General features: G+C 47.7%; 1 protein-coding gene across 2 annotated transcripts in view; it reads left to right on the plus strand.

Moving 5' to 3' along the window:
- The first annotated feature begins 327 nt into the window (after positions 1-327).
- DOCK2 (dedicator of cytokinesis 2) overlaps positions 328-17,193 on the plus strand; it is a 441,813-nt gene continuing 424,947 nt past the window's right edge. The window contains exon 1 of one of the 2 annotated variants that reach the window (XM_031011390.3): positions 328-510. In XM_031011390.3, coding sequence (XP_030867250.2) covers positions 468-510 — 43 coding nt within the window. In that variant the 5' untranslated portion in view covers positions 328-467. The remainder of the gene's footprint in view (positions 511-17,193) is intronic. The other variant, XM_055387440.2, reaches the window with a different exon arrangement.

The raw sequence follows: 17,193 nt of genomic DNA on the forward strand, positions 1-17,193 counted from the left end.
CCCATTTCACAGATGAGAAAACTGAAGCTTAGAAAAATGAAGTCATTTGTCCCCGTCTGGATTCGAACCGAGATGTGACACCAAAGCTCATGCTGAGGGGAGTTAAGGAGAAGGTTTGTTCAGTCCCCAGGCACGGCAATCAGGAAACTCTCTGCACTTGCGGTAGTGGTCTGGGGAGCCCCAGGTGGGGACTGGCCTCTGCCCCCTTGCCTGGGGAGGAGACAAGGTGGGAGTGGTCCCCAAGCTTTGCGTGAAGTGGGGTGGGGTGGCGTGTCTTAGCTTATGGGGCACCAGCCTTCTAGTGTGCCCCTACCCAACGGGAGGGAGGAGGGAGCGGGGAGCCCCGGCGAGGGAGGAGAGGGCGGGCCCTGAGAGGAGTTTGAAAAGAGGAAGGAAGTGGGGCCCTGCGGCGCCCAGCCACCCCCTGACGGCTTCCCCACGGGAGGACGCGAGGCCCCGGCCTAGCCATGGCCCCCTGGCGCAAAGCTGACAAGGAGCGGCACGGCGTGGGTAGGTGCGGGCCCCAGGGCGCGGCAGGGAGCGGGACAGGTGGCGGGAGAGCCGCGAGCAGGAAGATGCTGCGGGGCCGGCGGCGCGGGGTGAGCAGGGCGCGCTGCCTGCAGGTCAGAGGGCGCAGCCTGCGGCGGGGCCTCGGGGCGGGAAAGCCGAGGCTCGGGGAGAGGACGGCGGGACCCCACCCCACAGGCTAAGCACAGCCCTCGCCCTCTCGCCTGCTGAGGGAACCTTAGACATTTCCGAGATAGGGTCAAGACCTGCGCTTGACAACTCAGCTCTTCGCGCCAGGAGTCCCCAGGAGTGCCGCAGCTCGCCGCGTGGGAGACTTGGCCTTGTAGAGGGAGCTCCACTCTCCCCTGGCTCAGCCTTGGCCTGCCCACCATGCATACTTCCACCCCCTCCAAAGCGACACCCATTTGCCTGCTTCCCCTGTCTGTTCCTCCTGGGTCAGATGACTCCTGATTTGGCAGGGCATCCAGAGGGCAGCTCAAGCTTGGGGGATGGGGCTGGACGGTGGGGTTCTCTACTCAGCCCCCCAGAGCCTCTGGGGAAAAAGGCTCCCGCCAGGTGGTCTTAGGGTAACCAAGAAGCTAGCTTTGTCAGCCTCAGCCATCTAAACTCCCAGAAGCCTCTGCCTGGAACTCAGGGGCGGAAGTGGTGGCTGGGGGAAGGGAGGCCTCAGGTGCTGCTACTCTAAGTGGCATCCGTGGTGCAATCTCCATGGACGCATTGTGGTTTTTAAACTTAAATATCAAATAAAAACTCACTCTGGAGCTTCCTACACAGGCGGATACCAGACACCATCTCAGAGATAAATATTTCGCAGGTGAGGCATTGGAAGACCCAAACACCCAGAGGGATTTGGTGCAGGGGGTCCCCAGGCCACTGTTTGGGAAACACTGCCCTGGAGAGATCAGCAGTTATCCACTCAATTACTGGGTACCGGGCACTGTGGGGTCATTTTGATATAAATGGTCCCCATCCAGAGAACAAATAATAATTCATATCTCAAGGGGCAGTTACAAAGTAAGGAGGGATACAGCTTCTGCCCTTGAGGAGTTATGTGTAAGGCTAGAGGCTTGGACTGGGAAGTCAGAACTGAGTTCAAATCAGGGTCTGTTTTCTCGTCTATAAAGTGGAAGTATTAATAATAATGCAGGTCTCATGAGACTCTTGTGAGGATTGAATGGGGTTATGCATGGAAAGCATTTAGTAGTGTGCTGGCTCAATAAGAATTAGTGATTGAGGTCCAGGGTCTTACCTAGCAGCTTCAGAACCAAGAGACACCAGCACCAAGATGCACCCTAATGCAGATTCAGGACAGTCATGCCTTATGAGACTGTAGTATTTCATGGTTTGCAAGACCAAAGGTCATGCAATCTCTGTCTGACTTCAGAATCCCCATGTGAGGCAGTGTATTATTCCCAACTTGCAGGTGAAGTAACCAAGTTTACATCACTTGGAAGCAATGGAGCGGGCCTTAAATTCAATTGTCTTCAGACTCTAGGCCCTTTGCATGGCACCAGAAAAGCATCTAGAAGGGGAACATCATGGGTAAAGGCAGGGAACTGGCATCCCTGAAGTGTGTGGGTCAAACAATAAGTAGTCTTTTTTAGTTTTAGTATTGCTTTTAGTGTTAAAAAAATTGCAGAGGTAGATTATGGCTAGATTGTGAAGGGCTTTGAGTGCCAAGCTTCAAAGTTTGGATTTCCTTCTCTGAGCACTGGAGGTTTTGAGCAGTGTCATCTGGAAGAAGTTAAATAGTTAATTAGGATAGGAGTGGGGAATTGGACTTAGAATAGAAGGAAAATGGGTAACAGTTTTACCTGCCTGCTGACTGCCTGGTTAATCTAGCAGGAGGTCACTTATAATCAACATTGCCTGTTAACCTTTACTAGGTTAATCCACTCTGCCTGAGGCTCTTGTCAGTGAAGAGAGCTTTCTCCTTGCAGGAGAGAGGAAAGGGCAGAAAAGGAGGAGGTAGAAAGAGAAACTAACAGTATCAGTTAGGGTTAAGTGTGACAAAGGGTGACAGAAAACCTCCAAAATTGTGGCCTAACCAAGCTGCAAGTTTATTTCTGTCTCGCATGGAAAGCTCAGAAATGGTCTGTGAAGAGGTGGTAAGGTGGCTCATTCTATATCTCACATTGTATCCTTGGCATGTGACTTCTGCCTCCTGAGCCACAAAGGCTGCTTAAGCTTCGGTGATCAGGTCCACCTTCCAGCCAGCAAAAAGGATGCAGGGAAAAAGAAGGTCATGGCTTTTCCCTTTAAAGACATTTTCCTGAAGGCACCCTTGACATTTCTTCTTACATTACATCCTATTGGCAAAAATGTAATCACATGACTGACTATAGCTGCAAGGGAAGCTAGGAAATGTAGTCTGTAATGTAGGCAGCCATGTACCCAGCTAAAAATTAGGAGTTCTCTTCATAAGTAAGGAGAGGAGGAAGAATATTGAGGATGATATATTAGTTTGCTCGGCTGCTGTAGCAAAATACCACCAACTGGGTGGCTTAAACAACAGAAATGTATTTTCTCACAGTTCTCAAGGCTGGAAGTCTAAGATCAAAGCACCACCAGGGTTGGCTTGTCTCATGGCCTATCTCCATGGTTTGCAGATGGCTGTCTTGCTGCCTCTTCATTGCTTTCTGTGCAGGCACACCCTTGCTGTCTCTTCCTCCTGTCATGAGAACACCGGTCATATTGGATTAGCATCCCACCCTAAAGGACTCATTTTAACTTAATAACCCCTTTATCTCTGAATATGCACTTATCTCCAAATAGGAGTACCTTCTGAGACACTGATGACTGGGACTTCAGCATAAGAATTTTGGTGGGGACACAAATTCATGACAAATAATCTGTGGTCTCTGGCATGGTATTTTGGGACTATAAAGAGGGCTTCAAGGCAGGAGTCCTGAGATAAAGGGTGAGGGTAGAAAAGAGTTTTGTTTACCCTGAAGCTGAGCCTGCGAGGCAGATTTGTGTGGGACTCTAGTTATTCTTGTAGGGGAGGGAAAAGCTTCTTTCTGCTACTGCATCTTGGGTTTTCTGTAAATTAGACTAACAAAAGACTGATGAACAAGAGAAAACAAACAAGTTTATTAGCATGTACATCCTGCTTACATATGGAGTACTCAAAGGGTTGGTTTGAACTTGAGCTTATACAGCATCTTAGCAAAGGTACAATAAAGGTTTAGAGAAGTAGCAAGTCAAAGGAGGGTTTTAGGCCTCCAAGGGCAGCAAACTGTGGGAAGGGAAATATATAGGGAATCTAATGGAGGATAAAGGGTTATTTGTGCAGGTTCATCTTGGAGCCAACTTTCTGTCTTCTTCATTGCCATAAAACTTCCCTGGGAGAGGGGATTTTTGACAGTCCTTATTTCTTAGGAGTTTCTTCAGATAAAGAAATATCCAGGAAAGCGTCTTGCTGTACCTGTTGATTCTTATTTGCATCCAGTGCAAAATAATCAATATGCCCTATGGAAGTGGCATATTTTGATCAGAAACCTGTTCTGCATGCAGCTTCTCTCTAGCTATGGTTTTACACCCATGTGTGGTGTTGAGGAATATTTGTTGGTTTCTTCTGAGGGCTGAGGGAAAATCTGTTCCAGGTGTCTCCCCCAGCTGCCAGTGGTTTGCTGGCAATCCTCGACATTCCTTGGCTTACAAAAGCGTTGCCTTGATCGCTGCCTCCATCTTCACGTGGTATTCTCATTGTGTGCGTGTCTGTCTCCACATTTCTCCTTTTAAAAAGGACATCCAGTCATATTAGATTAGGGCCCACCCTAGTGACTTCAGTTAAATGTGATTACCTCTGTAAAGACTGTCTCCAAATAAGATCACATTCTGAGGTACTGGGAGTTGAGACTCCAGCGTCTCTTTTTTTGGAGGGGGAGGGCACAATTCAAACCATAACAGGCTCTGCAGAAGCAGAGAAGGGATCTTTTTCACATCTTGGTTGGGGAATATGGAGGAATCCATAACCAGCTCATGGTCCAGGGATGTGGGTGATGCTGTTGCAGCCCAGGACCCTGGACAGAGCTGATCCACGCACACTGACAGATTTGGCGTGGGCAATGTGTGCTGGTGTCATTTGCACATGGATTTTTGTTGAAGGGAACAAAATCTAGTCAAACCAGTTCAGCGAAAATGTGTGTGGTGTGTATCTGTGGGAGAGCAGAGGGAAGTGGTGTATTTTAGGGTCAGAGGAATCACATGGAAATCCAGGAAACAGGAGGAGCCAGGCCTCGGAAAGGGCTTGAACTGAGGCAACCCTGGAAACCTCTGCCTCTCCTCTCATGGCTTCTCAGCTTCTCTGAGCATGCCAGCTGTGGTCTCCTTTCTCTCCCCACCACCTCCCTCTGATTGCATTGTTCCTTCATAACTGATACTCTAATACCACAGTGGTGGCCCCAGCATGCAACCCACCTGTCTCTGCACAACCTTGCAGTTCAAGCATCCACTGAATCTTCTGTGTTTATTTGTTCAAAGTCCCAACAGAAGAGAGTGGTAGCTTGATTTCCCTTTGTAAGAAAGACCACCCAAGTCAGAGTTCATTGCCAGCCTAATAATGGGCCTCACTCTGGTGAGGGTGCTGCCCCTGGCAGGTCTAATTCTCTGTGACTATGAGGTGGGGTCACATGGCTTGCTACTCATCTAGCAGGAGCCATGGGTGGGGACTGATTCTTTGAGTTGGAAGCATGAGTGGAAACTGCATCCCAAACACACCCAGGGCAGAACTTCACTACAGAGGGACCAATTATACTGCTTTTATTGCCAAATGCAACAGTTGGAAGGATAGAGAGCATCACTCACTCATTAACTTGTCCATTTGTTCACTCATTCATTCTTCATTAACTTCTTAAATATTTGTTGGATGTGTGTGCCAGGCATTATGCTAGTCACTGAGATTACTAGAATTAGGCCAATATGGCCCCTATCCTTCTGGAGCCTGTAGTCTAATAGGGAAGATGAAAAAGAATTTAATGAATAAATCAGTAACCATATAATTACAAATTGTGATATGTGCTATTTTAATATGAGTGAGAATATTAGGAATGGTCTTGAATTAGATGATGTGAGAAGGCCTCTCAGGAGCAATGGGGAAAAGAATCCCAAAGCCAATGCTTGGAGGGATATTAATACACGCATCTTTGCTACAGTGGCTGACTGTACCTTTGGACTGGTCCCCAGAAATTAGTCTGGTGAAACAAAAATACATGGATTAGACATCTAATTCCTTCCTGCCACCAATTCTTAGGTGCCAGGGCTTCCTACTTTCAGATGCTTCAGCAATTTGGGTCTGTTTAGGAGTGCCTGCTGGGCTGGCTGTTTGAGTTCATGTAAGGAGATTGTCCTAATCCGTAGTTATATGGGCACCTCATTAGGCGGTGGACATCTTGCCCCTAACCATAATGTTTGCATTTGAATGAGCCTTGAAGACAGATTGTGTTTTCTAAGCTCTGCTTCCTCCTGAGATCAGCATCCTATTGCTGCTGTCTTTTGAGAGAGGAAATGTAGTCACCATACTGCTCCGCTAATTTCTGGACCTTTGGATTTGTTTTTTTTTTAATAGTGAATTACACATGGGTGCCGCAGTCTGTGCTCTGCAGCATATGTTCTGCAAATGGGGAATGACAGTGCTTATCACCACGCAACTCCAGAGGAGTCTGGGCAGAGACACCACAAATGTTCCCTTTAATAGGCACTTTCTCCTTTCTTCCCCCTTCCCTTAATTGGTGTGAATTGAAAAACAGTCAGGCTAAGTTTGTGAGCTGCTTAAGTCTTATTCTGTTGTTAGTTCTCCTTGGAGAAAGTCATTCCTTGTCTCCCTGCCCCCCACCAGGTCAGCTTCTGCTTTGGTTTAAAGTCATGGTGGCAGAAACTGAGGCTGGAGAAAGTATGACCGCCAATGTGGACACTTTCCAGAGCCCTCTCCGTTCACCACTCTAGGGCAGTGGTCTGCAACCTTTTCAGCACCAGGGGCTGGTTTGGTGGAAGACAATTTTTCCACAGACTGATGGGGAGGTGGGGCGGGGTGGGAGGGATGGTTTCGGGATGAAACTGTTCCACTTCAGATGATGAGGCATTAATTAGATTCTCATAAGGAGCATACAACCCAGATACCTCGCGTGCGCAGGTCACAATAGGGTTCCTGCTCCTGTGAGAATCGAATGCCCCTGCTGATCTGACAGGAGGCAGAGCTCAGGCTAGTGCTGGATTGCCTGCTGCTCACCTCCTGCTCTGCAGCCCGGTTCCTAACAGGCCACCAACCAGTACCGATCGGTGGCCTGGGGAGTTGGGGACTCCTGTTCTAGGGCACTCAGTTCCCCTGACTGCACACGGCCCCTTGGATCACAGCCTAAGCTAAGATGATGGATGGAGACATAGGTGGACAGTATGACGTGCACACTGTCACGGCACAGGGTCTGAATGGGGTAATAGGCATTTGTTTGGTTGAATTAAATGGTGCAATGCCAGGCCTAGAGACACCCTGACTGACATGGTGGGCTGCAGCAGCAGGGCCATCCCAGTGTCAGCTGAACCTTGAGGGTTTGCCTGGAAAGTAGGTTTTTGCTGCTGGCTTCCCTGGCGGTGGCAGTCAGGGAAGGACCCTTCTGAGTAGAACGAATAGCCAGTGTAAAGAGGAGGAAGCCTCTCTGATGTGTGGGAGGCCAGTGTGGCTGCAGTAGAGTAAGCAAGATGCAAAGCAGTAAGGAATGGATTCTCTGAGAGAGGTCACAGGGAGCAGTGCCTCGTAGGTATTGTGAGGTCCTTGGCTTTTACTCTGAATGGGGGAGGGGGACATTGCAGGATTTGGAGTAGAATTGTAGAACGACCTGTCTTAAGTTTTAAGAGGATTGAACATAGCAGTTTTATGGTGCATTAATCAGGGGGAATTAAATGTGGAAGGAGGGGGACCAGTTAGGCAGCAACAGTGATAACTTAGGCCAAGAGATGGTGGTGGCTTGCAGCAGGAGGGAGCAGTGGAGACAGTGAGATATGCTTAGATTCGGGATGTATGTGTTGTAGGTCAAGCAAATGGGGTTTTCCTCTTGGAATGGATGTGGGTATGAGAAGGAGAGAGGAGCCAGTGGTGACTCTGAGGTTTCTGGTCTGAATAGCTAGAAGAATGAGGGCTGCATCGAGGCCTTCCCTAGTGAAAACCTTGATCTAAGTAGTCATCGACATTGGCATAAATCATGCCATTGCCTTACCTTTTGTACCACGGTACTTTTTTTTTTAATTTAAATTTTACTGACAGTTCCAGGATACAAGTGCAGAACATGCAGGTTTGTTACGTAGGTATACATGTGCCATGGTGGTTTGCTGCACCTATCTTCCCGTCATCTAGGTTTTAAGCCCCGTATGCATTAGCTATTTGTCCTAATGTTCTCCCTTCCTTGCAACTCCCTCACCCCCTGACAGGCCCCAGTGTGTGATGTTTCTCTCCCCGTGGCCATATGTTCTCATTGTTCAACTCCCACTTATGAGTGAGAACAGGCAGTGTTTGGTTTTCTGTTCCTGTGTTAGTTTGCTGAGAATGATGGCTTCCAGCTTTATCCCTGTCCCTGCAAAGGACATGATCTCATTTCTTTTTATGGCTGCATAGTATTCCATGGTATATATGTTGACATTTTCTTTATCCAATCTATCATTGATGGGCATTTGGGTTGGTTCCAAGTGTTTGTTGTTGTAAATAGTGCTGCAATACACATACGTGTGCATATGTCTTTATAGTAGAATGATTTCTATTCCTTTGGGTATATACCTAGTAATGGGATTGCTGGGCCAAATGGTATTTCTGGTTCTAGATCCTTGAGGAATTGTTTTCCACAATAGTTGAACTAATTTACATTCCCACCAACAGTGTAAAAGTATTCTTATTTCTCCACAGCCTCACCAGCATCTATAGTTTCTTGACTTTTTAGTAATCGCCATTCTGACTGGCATGAGATGGTATCTCATTGTGCATTTCTCAGGTGATCAGTGGTGTTGAGCGTTTTTTCATGTTTGTTGGCCACATAAATGTCTTCTTTCGAGAAGTGTCTGTTTATATCCTTTGTCCGCATTTTGATGGGGTTGTTTGTTTCTTGTAAATTTGTTTAAGTTTCTTATAGATTCTGGATATTAGCCCTTTGTCAGATGAGTAGATTGCAAAAATTTTCTCCCATTCTGTAGGTTGCCTGTTCGCTCTGATGATAGTTTCTTTTGCTGTGCAGAAACTCTTCAGTTTAATTAGATCCCATTTGTTAATTTTGGTTTTTGCTGCAATTGCTTTTGGTGTTTTTGTCATGAAGTCTTTGCCCATGCATATGTCCTGATTGGTATTGCCTAGGTTTTCTTCTAGGGTATTAAATTTTTATTTATTTATTTTTTTGAGACAGAGTCTCACTCTGTCTCCCTGGCTGGAGTGCAGCGGAGCAATCTCGGCTCACTGCAAGCTCCACCTCCTGGGTTCATGCCATTCTCCTGCCTCAGCCTCCCGAGTAGCTGGGACTACACAGGAGCCCACCACCACACCCGGCTAATTTTTTGTATTTTTAGTAGAGACGGGGTTTCACCGTGTTAGCCAGGAAGGTCTCAATCTCCTGACCTCATGATCTGCCCATCTCAGCCTCCCAAAGTGCTGGGATTACAGGCATGAGCCACCGCGCCCAGCCTCTTCTAGGGTTTTTATGGTTTGGGATTTTACATTTAAGTTTGTAATCCATCTTGAGTTAATTTTTGTGTAAGATATAACGAAGGGGCCCAGTTTCAGTTTTCCACATATGGCTGGCCAGTTTTCCCAGCACCATTTATTAAATAGGAGATCCTTATTCCATTGCTTCTTTTTGTCAGGTTTGTCGAAGATCAGATGGTTGTAGATGCGTGGTGTTATTTCTGAGGTCTCTGTTCTGTTCCATTGGTCTATATATCTGTTTGAGTACCAGTCCCATAGCATGGTACATTTACAAAGCCCTTGTGTTATCATGTTTAGCCCTCACAGACACCCTAAGAAAAATAACTTCTGTCTTCATTTTGCAGGTGAGGAAACTGAGGCATAGATCTTTGAGGTCTCTCTGAAAATTCCCTCTATTTTATGGAAGTTGCCCCTTTTCACCTTGTCTTTTAGTTAGGTAACTGCATGTCATCTTCCCCACTAGCTGGTACATTGTTGGAGGGCAGAGCTGTATGGAGGGTTAACTTTGAGTCCATTCAGCATCGCTGCAATAGCAGGAATGTGGTAGGTCAGAGAAACTAATCATTATTGTAGCATAGGTCCCATTGAGAATCCTGTGACAGCTAGAAACACACTTCTTCCCATTAAAATATGCACATGTGCAGTTCTGCATTGTAATGTCGCCAAAACTCATTCATGGAAGCCAGTTAAGGTCCCTGGCAAAATGTGCTTATTTTACTCTGTAACTATTTAGTAAACAAATACAATAGGCATAGCCAAAGCATTCTGCCTAAGGTTTGAATTCTTGAAGCCAGGAGCTTGTCAAGAGTCGGAAAACAATTCTTACAGTCTGTTCAGATCAATTAAGTTCAGTAAGCCTGTGCTCAGTGATGGTCCTTAGCTGGGTGTTTGGGCCCAGAGATGAATAAAACAGTTCGGGAAGCTTACAGTCCAGTCATAACCTCTCTTTCTGTATGAGGCAGCAGAGAGCACCATTATTAGTACTAATGTCCCCATTGGACAGGTTGGGGGCAGTGCCCCCTTTGCTTCATGTTACTAGAGCTGCCATCATCCCCTTCATACTTCCTTGCAGCCTCTTGTTGAATGATCTGGGCACCTCTGTAGAATGCAAGCTCTATGATGGCAGGGCCATGTCTGTTGTTCTTCTTCAGCACAGAGCAGGTGCTCAGCGGCTGTTGATTGGATGGATGAAGAGGTGGATTCATAGGTGGATGGATAGTTGTTGATTAGATGGGTGGGTGGGTAGATGGATGATAGATGGGTGAGTGGATGCATGGATGGGTGGGTGGGTAGATGGATGATAGATGGGTGAGTGGGTGCATGGATGGGTGGGTGGGTAGATGGATGATAGATGGGTGAGTGGGTGCATGGATGGGTGGGTGGGTAGATGAGTGGAGGGGGAGGAGGATGGGTAAAGGGTAGGGGTTGGAGGTTTTAAAATTTTCTGGTGGCCTTATAGGATTCAGATGGACTGAGTTGCCCCATCTTGCCTTTATCTTCCCACCTCATCCATTTCCCTGTCAGGAGGCGAGGTCCTGTGAGAGCACAGCACAGCAATAAATAGAGTACTCTTAAACTCGTCTCCAAACAGTGGACCCCTGCAGATGGTCACTCTACCAAGCTCACCAGTTCTCCCTGGGACTCCATTAAGATGGCCCTGCCATTCATCCCTCACACATCAAGCTGGTTTCCCCCTTCTCTTCCCTGCTGTCACACCCTCTCCCCACCTCCTTGGGGGCTCTCAGTCCAGTTCTTCCCCTTGCCAGTCTCTGCCCCTCCCTCTCCCTCCAGTCTCACTTCCTTAGTGGGGCCTCTTTTTCCCTCTGAGAGTCCACAGCTGCTGTGACTTGCAGTTTAGCCTTTCACTTCTGAAGACAGCTCTTTGTTTCTTGTGTGTTTATTTTGTCTCTTCAACTAGATTTCACAGAAGCTCAGGAGAGCAGGAGCCACCCCCTTTCACCCCACTTTTCTAGCTGCAGGATCCTGCAAAGTGCCAGACACTCTCTGCATTTGGGGCTGGAGGGCTGATTTGATTGATTTCACCATAAACTCTCTTCCAACTCTGTAGTGTGTGTGTGCATGTGTGAGTGCAAGAGTGTGTAAGAATGTGTGTGTGAATGTGCCTATAGGAGTACTAGAATGGAGAGAGTGAAGTCCAGCATGATGTTTCAGAGCAGGGTTTATCAACCTTGTCACTATTGACATTGTGGGCCAGGAAAATCTTTGTTATGGGGCTGTCCTGTGCACTGTAGGATGTTTAGCAGCATCTCTGGCCTCTAGTCACTAGAGGCTAGTAGCACTGACACCCCCCGACTCCCCTCCCCCAGGTTGGGACAAGAAAAATGTCTCCAGACATCAACAAATGTCTCTTCTAGTGGGGCAAATTCGCTCCCAGTTGAGATCACTGTTTTAGAGAATTCATTGGAATCCTAACTTTCCTCTTGTTGGCTGGGCATGTCATTGGCTCGCTAAAAACTGTGCACTACAATATGCAGCCCATAAGGTTGTTATCATGATCCAGCAAGAGGCCTAAAGCACCTGGCACAGTGCTAGGACCAAATGCATCTCCACTCGTGAGAGGCGATGTGAGTGTGGTGCATGGCTGAGAGCGTGTGCTCCGGAGCCAGCCTGTCTGGGGTGAAATCCTCACTTGGCCCCTTCTTTGCTGTGTTCACCCCAGGATGTTTACTTGATCTTGCACTACCTCAGTTTCCTCATCTGTAAAACAGAGACGATAATAATCACACCCACCCCAAGAACTGCAGATTCACGATGAAATGGGTGGCTGTGCGTAAAGCCCTTGGAATAGTGTCTGGTACGCAGGAAGTGTTTGGCAGAGGTTAGCTGTTCTTCTGCTCTCTGCTCTCTCCTGGCGGGTGGAGGAACACCTCCTCCTTCTAGGTTCCCTCTGGCTGTAATTCTTCTGCCTCGTTCGCTGCTGACTAGCGCCCGCCCGGGTTTGAGCTCTGGGGTGGCTGCCAGAGGCTTCTGCTGGGTCATCGCCGTCACCCTTGTGGATGCAATGTCAGGATGCTGCCTCAGTGCGGAGGCTGTCAACACCTGTCCAGAGACTTCAGGCACACTGCTTGCGCATTTCAATGAGCGCATTTCACTTGAATCCAAAGTGGACCTGCTGCTAGTTCTATTTCCCCCTGGAGTGGAGACTCTCCAAAGTGAGCTTTGGGCAATTACATTCTTTCTCCATTATTGCTTTTGTTCCTCTTGTACATCCACTTGTCCAAACTCTATTAACACTTGGTATTGGCTGAAGCTTGTGTTTTCAAACATGTCAGCAGATGGCAGGGACCCAGATGAGGTATGAATCCATCTTGAAGGGTCACAGGGCACTCGATGGCTGCAATCAAAATTGGCAGCCAAGACGCGTCTTTTGAAGCAATCTTGATAGATGCAAGAAAGAATATAGCCAGAAGAAGGGACATAGCTGCCCTTCGTGTTCATTCACATCCCTTCCGTCCAATGAGCATTTCTTAAAAGTTCAATAAACATTGATTGCACTTCTACTGTGGGCCAGGCGCTAGGAATTCAGTGGTCAACAAGATAGGCTCAGTCTCCATCCTTACTGAGGCTGGATGTAACGAGGATATAAACAAGCCCAGTGTATGTGTAATAGAGTGTGATGCCTGGTGAGGAAGCAGGGACTCTGGACTCCACTCTAGGTTTGAATCTGCTTTCTGCCACTTTCTGTGTGGCTATGAGCAAGTTCCTTAACATCTCTTTGAGTTTCTTGTATGTTACAGGAAGAGTAATAACTTGAGGTTACTATGAAGATTAAATGGGCTGATACAAGTAAAGTGCTAGGGATTTTTTTTTCTTTCTTTTTTTTTGCTGGCGTCTTGCTCTGTCACCCAGGCTGGAGTGCAGTGGTGTAATCTCGCATGACTGCAACCTCTGCCTCCCAGGTTCAAGTGATTCTCCTGCCTCAGTCCCCCGAGTAGCTAGGACTACAGGTGCACCCCACCACACTTGGTTAGTTTTTGTATTTTTAGTACAGACGGGGTTTCACCATGTTGGCCAGGCTGGTCTCAAACTCCTGACCTCAAGTGATCCACCTGCCTCCCCTAGTGTTGGGATTACAGGCGTGAGCCGCCGCACCTGGCAGTGCTGGGGATTTTGTCTGTCTTATCTATCACTGTGACTATAGTACTCAGAGCAATATCTAGCACCCAGTAGGTACTACATACTGTGTCTACAGTAGTTAGGACAGTATCTAGCACACACTAGATGTTCACATGAATATCTGTTGAAAACACCATGGAGTATATACTTGGCATATAAAATGTGCTCTAAATATTTACCATTTTCTTAGGAAGCAGGGTGTGCAGTAGTTAGAATTTAGACTTTGAGATCTATCTATATATCTTATTAGGTGGAGAAGTTGTTTACCCACCCCTTCCTCAGTTTCCTTATATGTAAATCAAAGAGAAACATTGAACTTATCTCCTAAAATTGCACAAAGACAGAGACCCTTCTTTAGTTGTCTTTGTGAGCCACTGTGCTAGAACAATGGTGTTTACTTTCACCTTAGCTCCCTCTATTTGAACTCCTGATGAATAGAGTACTTCAATATGTTTAGGTGGAATTGGTAGCTAATCAGTGGATTCGATTTCCAGGGTTGCTAGAAGTTCCATCTGCCTCAAAATAGCAGTCCAGTGGCTTGCCAACCTGGGATTTCCAATGTGAGTCCTTGCTGGAGTCAGTGACTCAAGATGGCTCCATACTTGGGAACATCCCTTTGATCCTTGGCCATAAATGCTTTGTTCTGGGTGGGCTTGTCAGGATACCAGTTTCTGTTTTGGTTCCTATGTATGGTGCTTTGGTACGAGGAGAGGTCGAGTCTTTCCTAGGGAATGTGTCAGTATTCCCCAGGGCTTGGCGACCTGGCACGATGGGGAAGCTGGAATGAGTATTTGCGGGAATGGCTGAGGGCCTGAGGGGCTGTGGGTAGGCTTCCCTGATTTGTCTATCTTTTGTGGACAGGCACTGGGCAGGGTGGAGCTGGCTATGATTTCTTCCTCTTGTTTTTCTGCCTTTTTCATCCCTTGCTCAAAAGTTGAGAGTGGTTAGGCCCATCTTAGACTGGTCAGAAGCAAACTGAAGGACAGAGATAAGCCACCAAACGTAGCAGAGGGGCATTCTGGCTCAGAGCTTCCTGTTAGTCATCTAGAAGACTAAACAGAATTGGGTATTCATAGGCAAAGCCACTTCCTTTGTCAGTCATGTCTGCTTTTCTTCAAATGGAGCCCTAAGAGGCCCTTATGCAAAGGCAGAAATAGATTTATAAATTAAATGCCAAAGTCAGTTACTTTCATTTTTGTAATCAGTGAGTACTTGGAATGAATACGGATCTTCACCTTGAATACCCAGTTTCAAGATCTGTCCAGGACATCTTAAGCCAATCTACTGGCACCTTCTCACCTGACATTGCTGGGCAGAGGATGAGGGAAGATTCCCGAGGAAAGCAGGGAGGAGCTGGTCAGGGAGTAACACACAGTCCTGCCCCACCTCCACATATCTGATGGACACCCCTGATTTGCTCATGCTCCAGAGACTAACACACATTGTGCCTGGTTTTCTTCTGTTGGAAGCCTCAGTTGCTTCCACCATCCTGTCCAGTTCTACTGCTAAGTCCTCAGGCAGACCACTTGGGCTGAAAGAGCAGGGAGCAGAGTCTACCCAGTGAGGACACCAGCAAACTGGAGTATGTCCAAGCAACAGCAGCCTATGAGGGGAAGGGGGTTGAAATCAGGCCAAGTACGGAGGGAATGAAGAAACAGGCTGCGTTTATGCAGGAGGAGAGAAGCCTCAGCATCCCCCGAGGGCCCTCTCAAGGTTTGCTTTTGTACAGAGGATTAATTTGATTAAGTGTTGGTGGAAAGAGCAGTTGGTTGCAAAGTGCAGGAAAGGAGATTTAAAGGCTACACAAAGCTCTGAAGGAGTGAGCCTTGTTCAGGAGATAATATAATGCTAACAAAAAGAAAAGTGACTACATTTACTGAGCACTTACTATAGCTGGACATTAAGTCAAGTCGTGTATGGGCATTAATTTCAGCTGAGCCTCCCAAGAACCCAGTAAGGTTGGGACCATTATTTCTTGCATTCCACAGTCAGAGGAACTGAGGCTTAGGGAGATGCAGCCACTTGCTCAAGCAGGCTGCCCCTGGCTCCTACAGTGCCTTTGTGTGGATTACAAAAAGATATCCTTCCTCTGGTGGGCACAGTGCCAGGGCAGGGTGCAAGCCTTGGCAAGCAGATCGCAGGTTGGGTGCCAGCCTTCACTGCTCTCTTGGCTGGGTGGCCTTGTGCAGGGCATAGCCTGGGCAGTTGTACACTGCAGCCCTAGGCTTGAGGCCAGAGCCAGGAAAAGACAGAACTGGCCTCAAAAGCCACATCTGTCTGACTCCAGAGACAACTAGCTCTTAACTCCTAAGCTTTATCATCTCTCAGGATGGAGACTTCATCTCTCTGAATGCACACAAAAGGGAGGTTAGGGATATGGGGCACACCTGGGAGTAGAGGGGACAGCCTGTGCTCCTTTCCACTGAAGCATCCTAAAAACCCTGCGAGATAGGTACTGTTAACATCCCCATTGTAAGAAAGTGAGGCAGAGAGGTGAAGTCACTTGCCGAAGATCACACAGTAGTGAGTGGCAGAGCTGGGGTTCCTTCTGAACCACTCTGGTCTTTTAATGTGGTTTAGGCAGATGTGTTGGGGAGATTGGACCAGGGGAAGGAGGAAGGAGGGAAGAGAGAGGGAAGGAAGGGAAGGAGGTAAGTGGGAAGAGGCAGAGATGAATGAGAGTTAGAGACTGGAGGTGGTGTCTGTGATGCAAAAGAATCTGCACAGAACCCAGTGGCATTTCACCCAGCTTCTGCATAGGGGTTAGTCACAGAGCAGCATTGGCCGTTTAGACCCTGGTCACTTAATGGATCAGCCTACGGTCCGTATCCTCAAAGTTAAAAGGAGGTAATTATGAAGAGGTGTACCTGTAGAGTAGAGGAGTAGGAAAGAGCATGGGCCTGTACTCCCAGTTCCAGCATTGTGTGACCTTGGGCAAGGCAAGTAACCTCTCTCTGTCTGAGTTTCTGTATCTGAAATTTGGAAATAATAAGACTTCTCACTTGCAAGGAGTGTTGTGAGAATTAAAGGAGTAAATGCACATGGAGAACTTAGAATCATGTCTGGGATATAAGTGATTGCTACACACTCGTTCTTATTAGGATCCACACTGATAAGCCACTTCCAGAAAAGTGGGGCATGCCTACGTTTAGTTCCTCTTTAGGAATAATAACCTTTTTACAGTGGTATCTTATCTTAGCTTCCCACCCAACATTGTGGGGTGGGTAAGAGTGGCACAATAATGCCTACTTTAAAAGTGGGGAAACGGATTCAGAGGGAAAGTGAGTCTGTTTTGTAGCTGTCACCAGCTAGAGCAGGTTTGGAGGAGTCTGGAGACGTAGCTGCTGCCTGTTGTGTGGGCAGCAGCAGGGCCAAGGGAGTCATGAGGGACTGGAGCTCACACTGGGGCCTTCCTCCTGGGAAATCTCCTACACAGGTTCCTTCCCTTGCGTAGCCCTCTCCATCGTCCCAATGGTGCTGTGCTGGTTGGGGAGGAGCATGGGCCCAGCTCAGCTGGCCCTGCCTGCAGGAAGCCTCCTGTGGCCCCCATGCATGGCTCCAGCGTGCTATCTCCTGTGCTCTCAAAGCACCTGTACCTCCTGAGCCCAGACCATCCATCAGGTCATTGCAGGTGGACCTGTCAGCTTCTCCCATTAGAATACAAGGCCCTGGCTGTCTAATTCTACCATTTGGTTACTGGTTATGGAGCATTACAACATGGCAGGCTCTTCACACGCTGAGACTGTCTTTCTTTCTCATAATAATTTGCCATAGATCCCTGGGGTGCCTGAGCTGGGACTCAACCCCAGGCCTGGCTGAAGGAGGGGCTCAGGCTCTCAGAGGCCACAGCT

This window comes from Gorilla gorilla, chromosome 4 (assembly GCF_029281585.2).
Source record: "Gorilla gorilla gorilla isolate KB3781 chromosome 4, NHGRI_mGorGor1-v2.1_pri, whole genome shotgun sequence".
Taxonomy (NCBI): domain Eukaryota; kingdom Metazoa; phylum Chordata; class Mammalia; order Primates; family Hominidae; genus Gorilla; species Gorilla gorilla.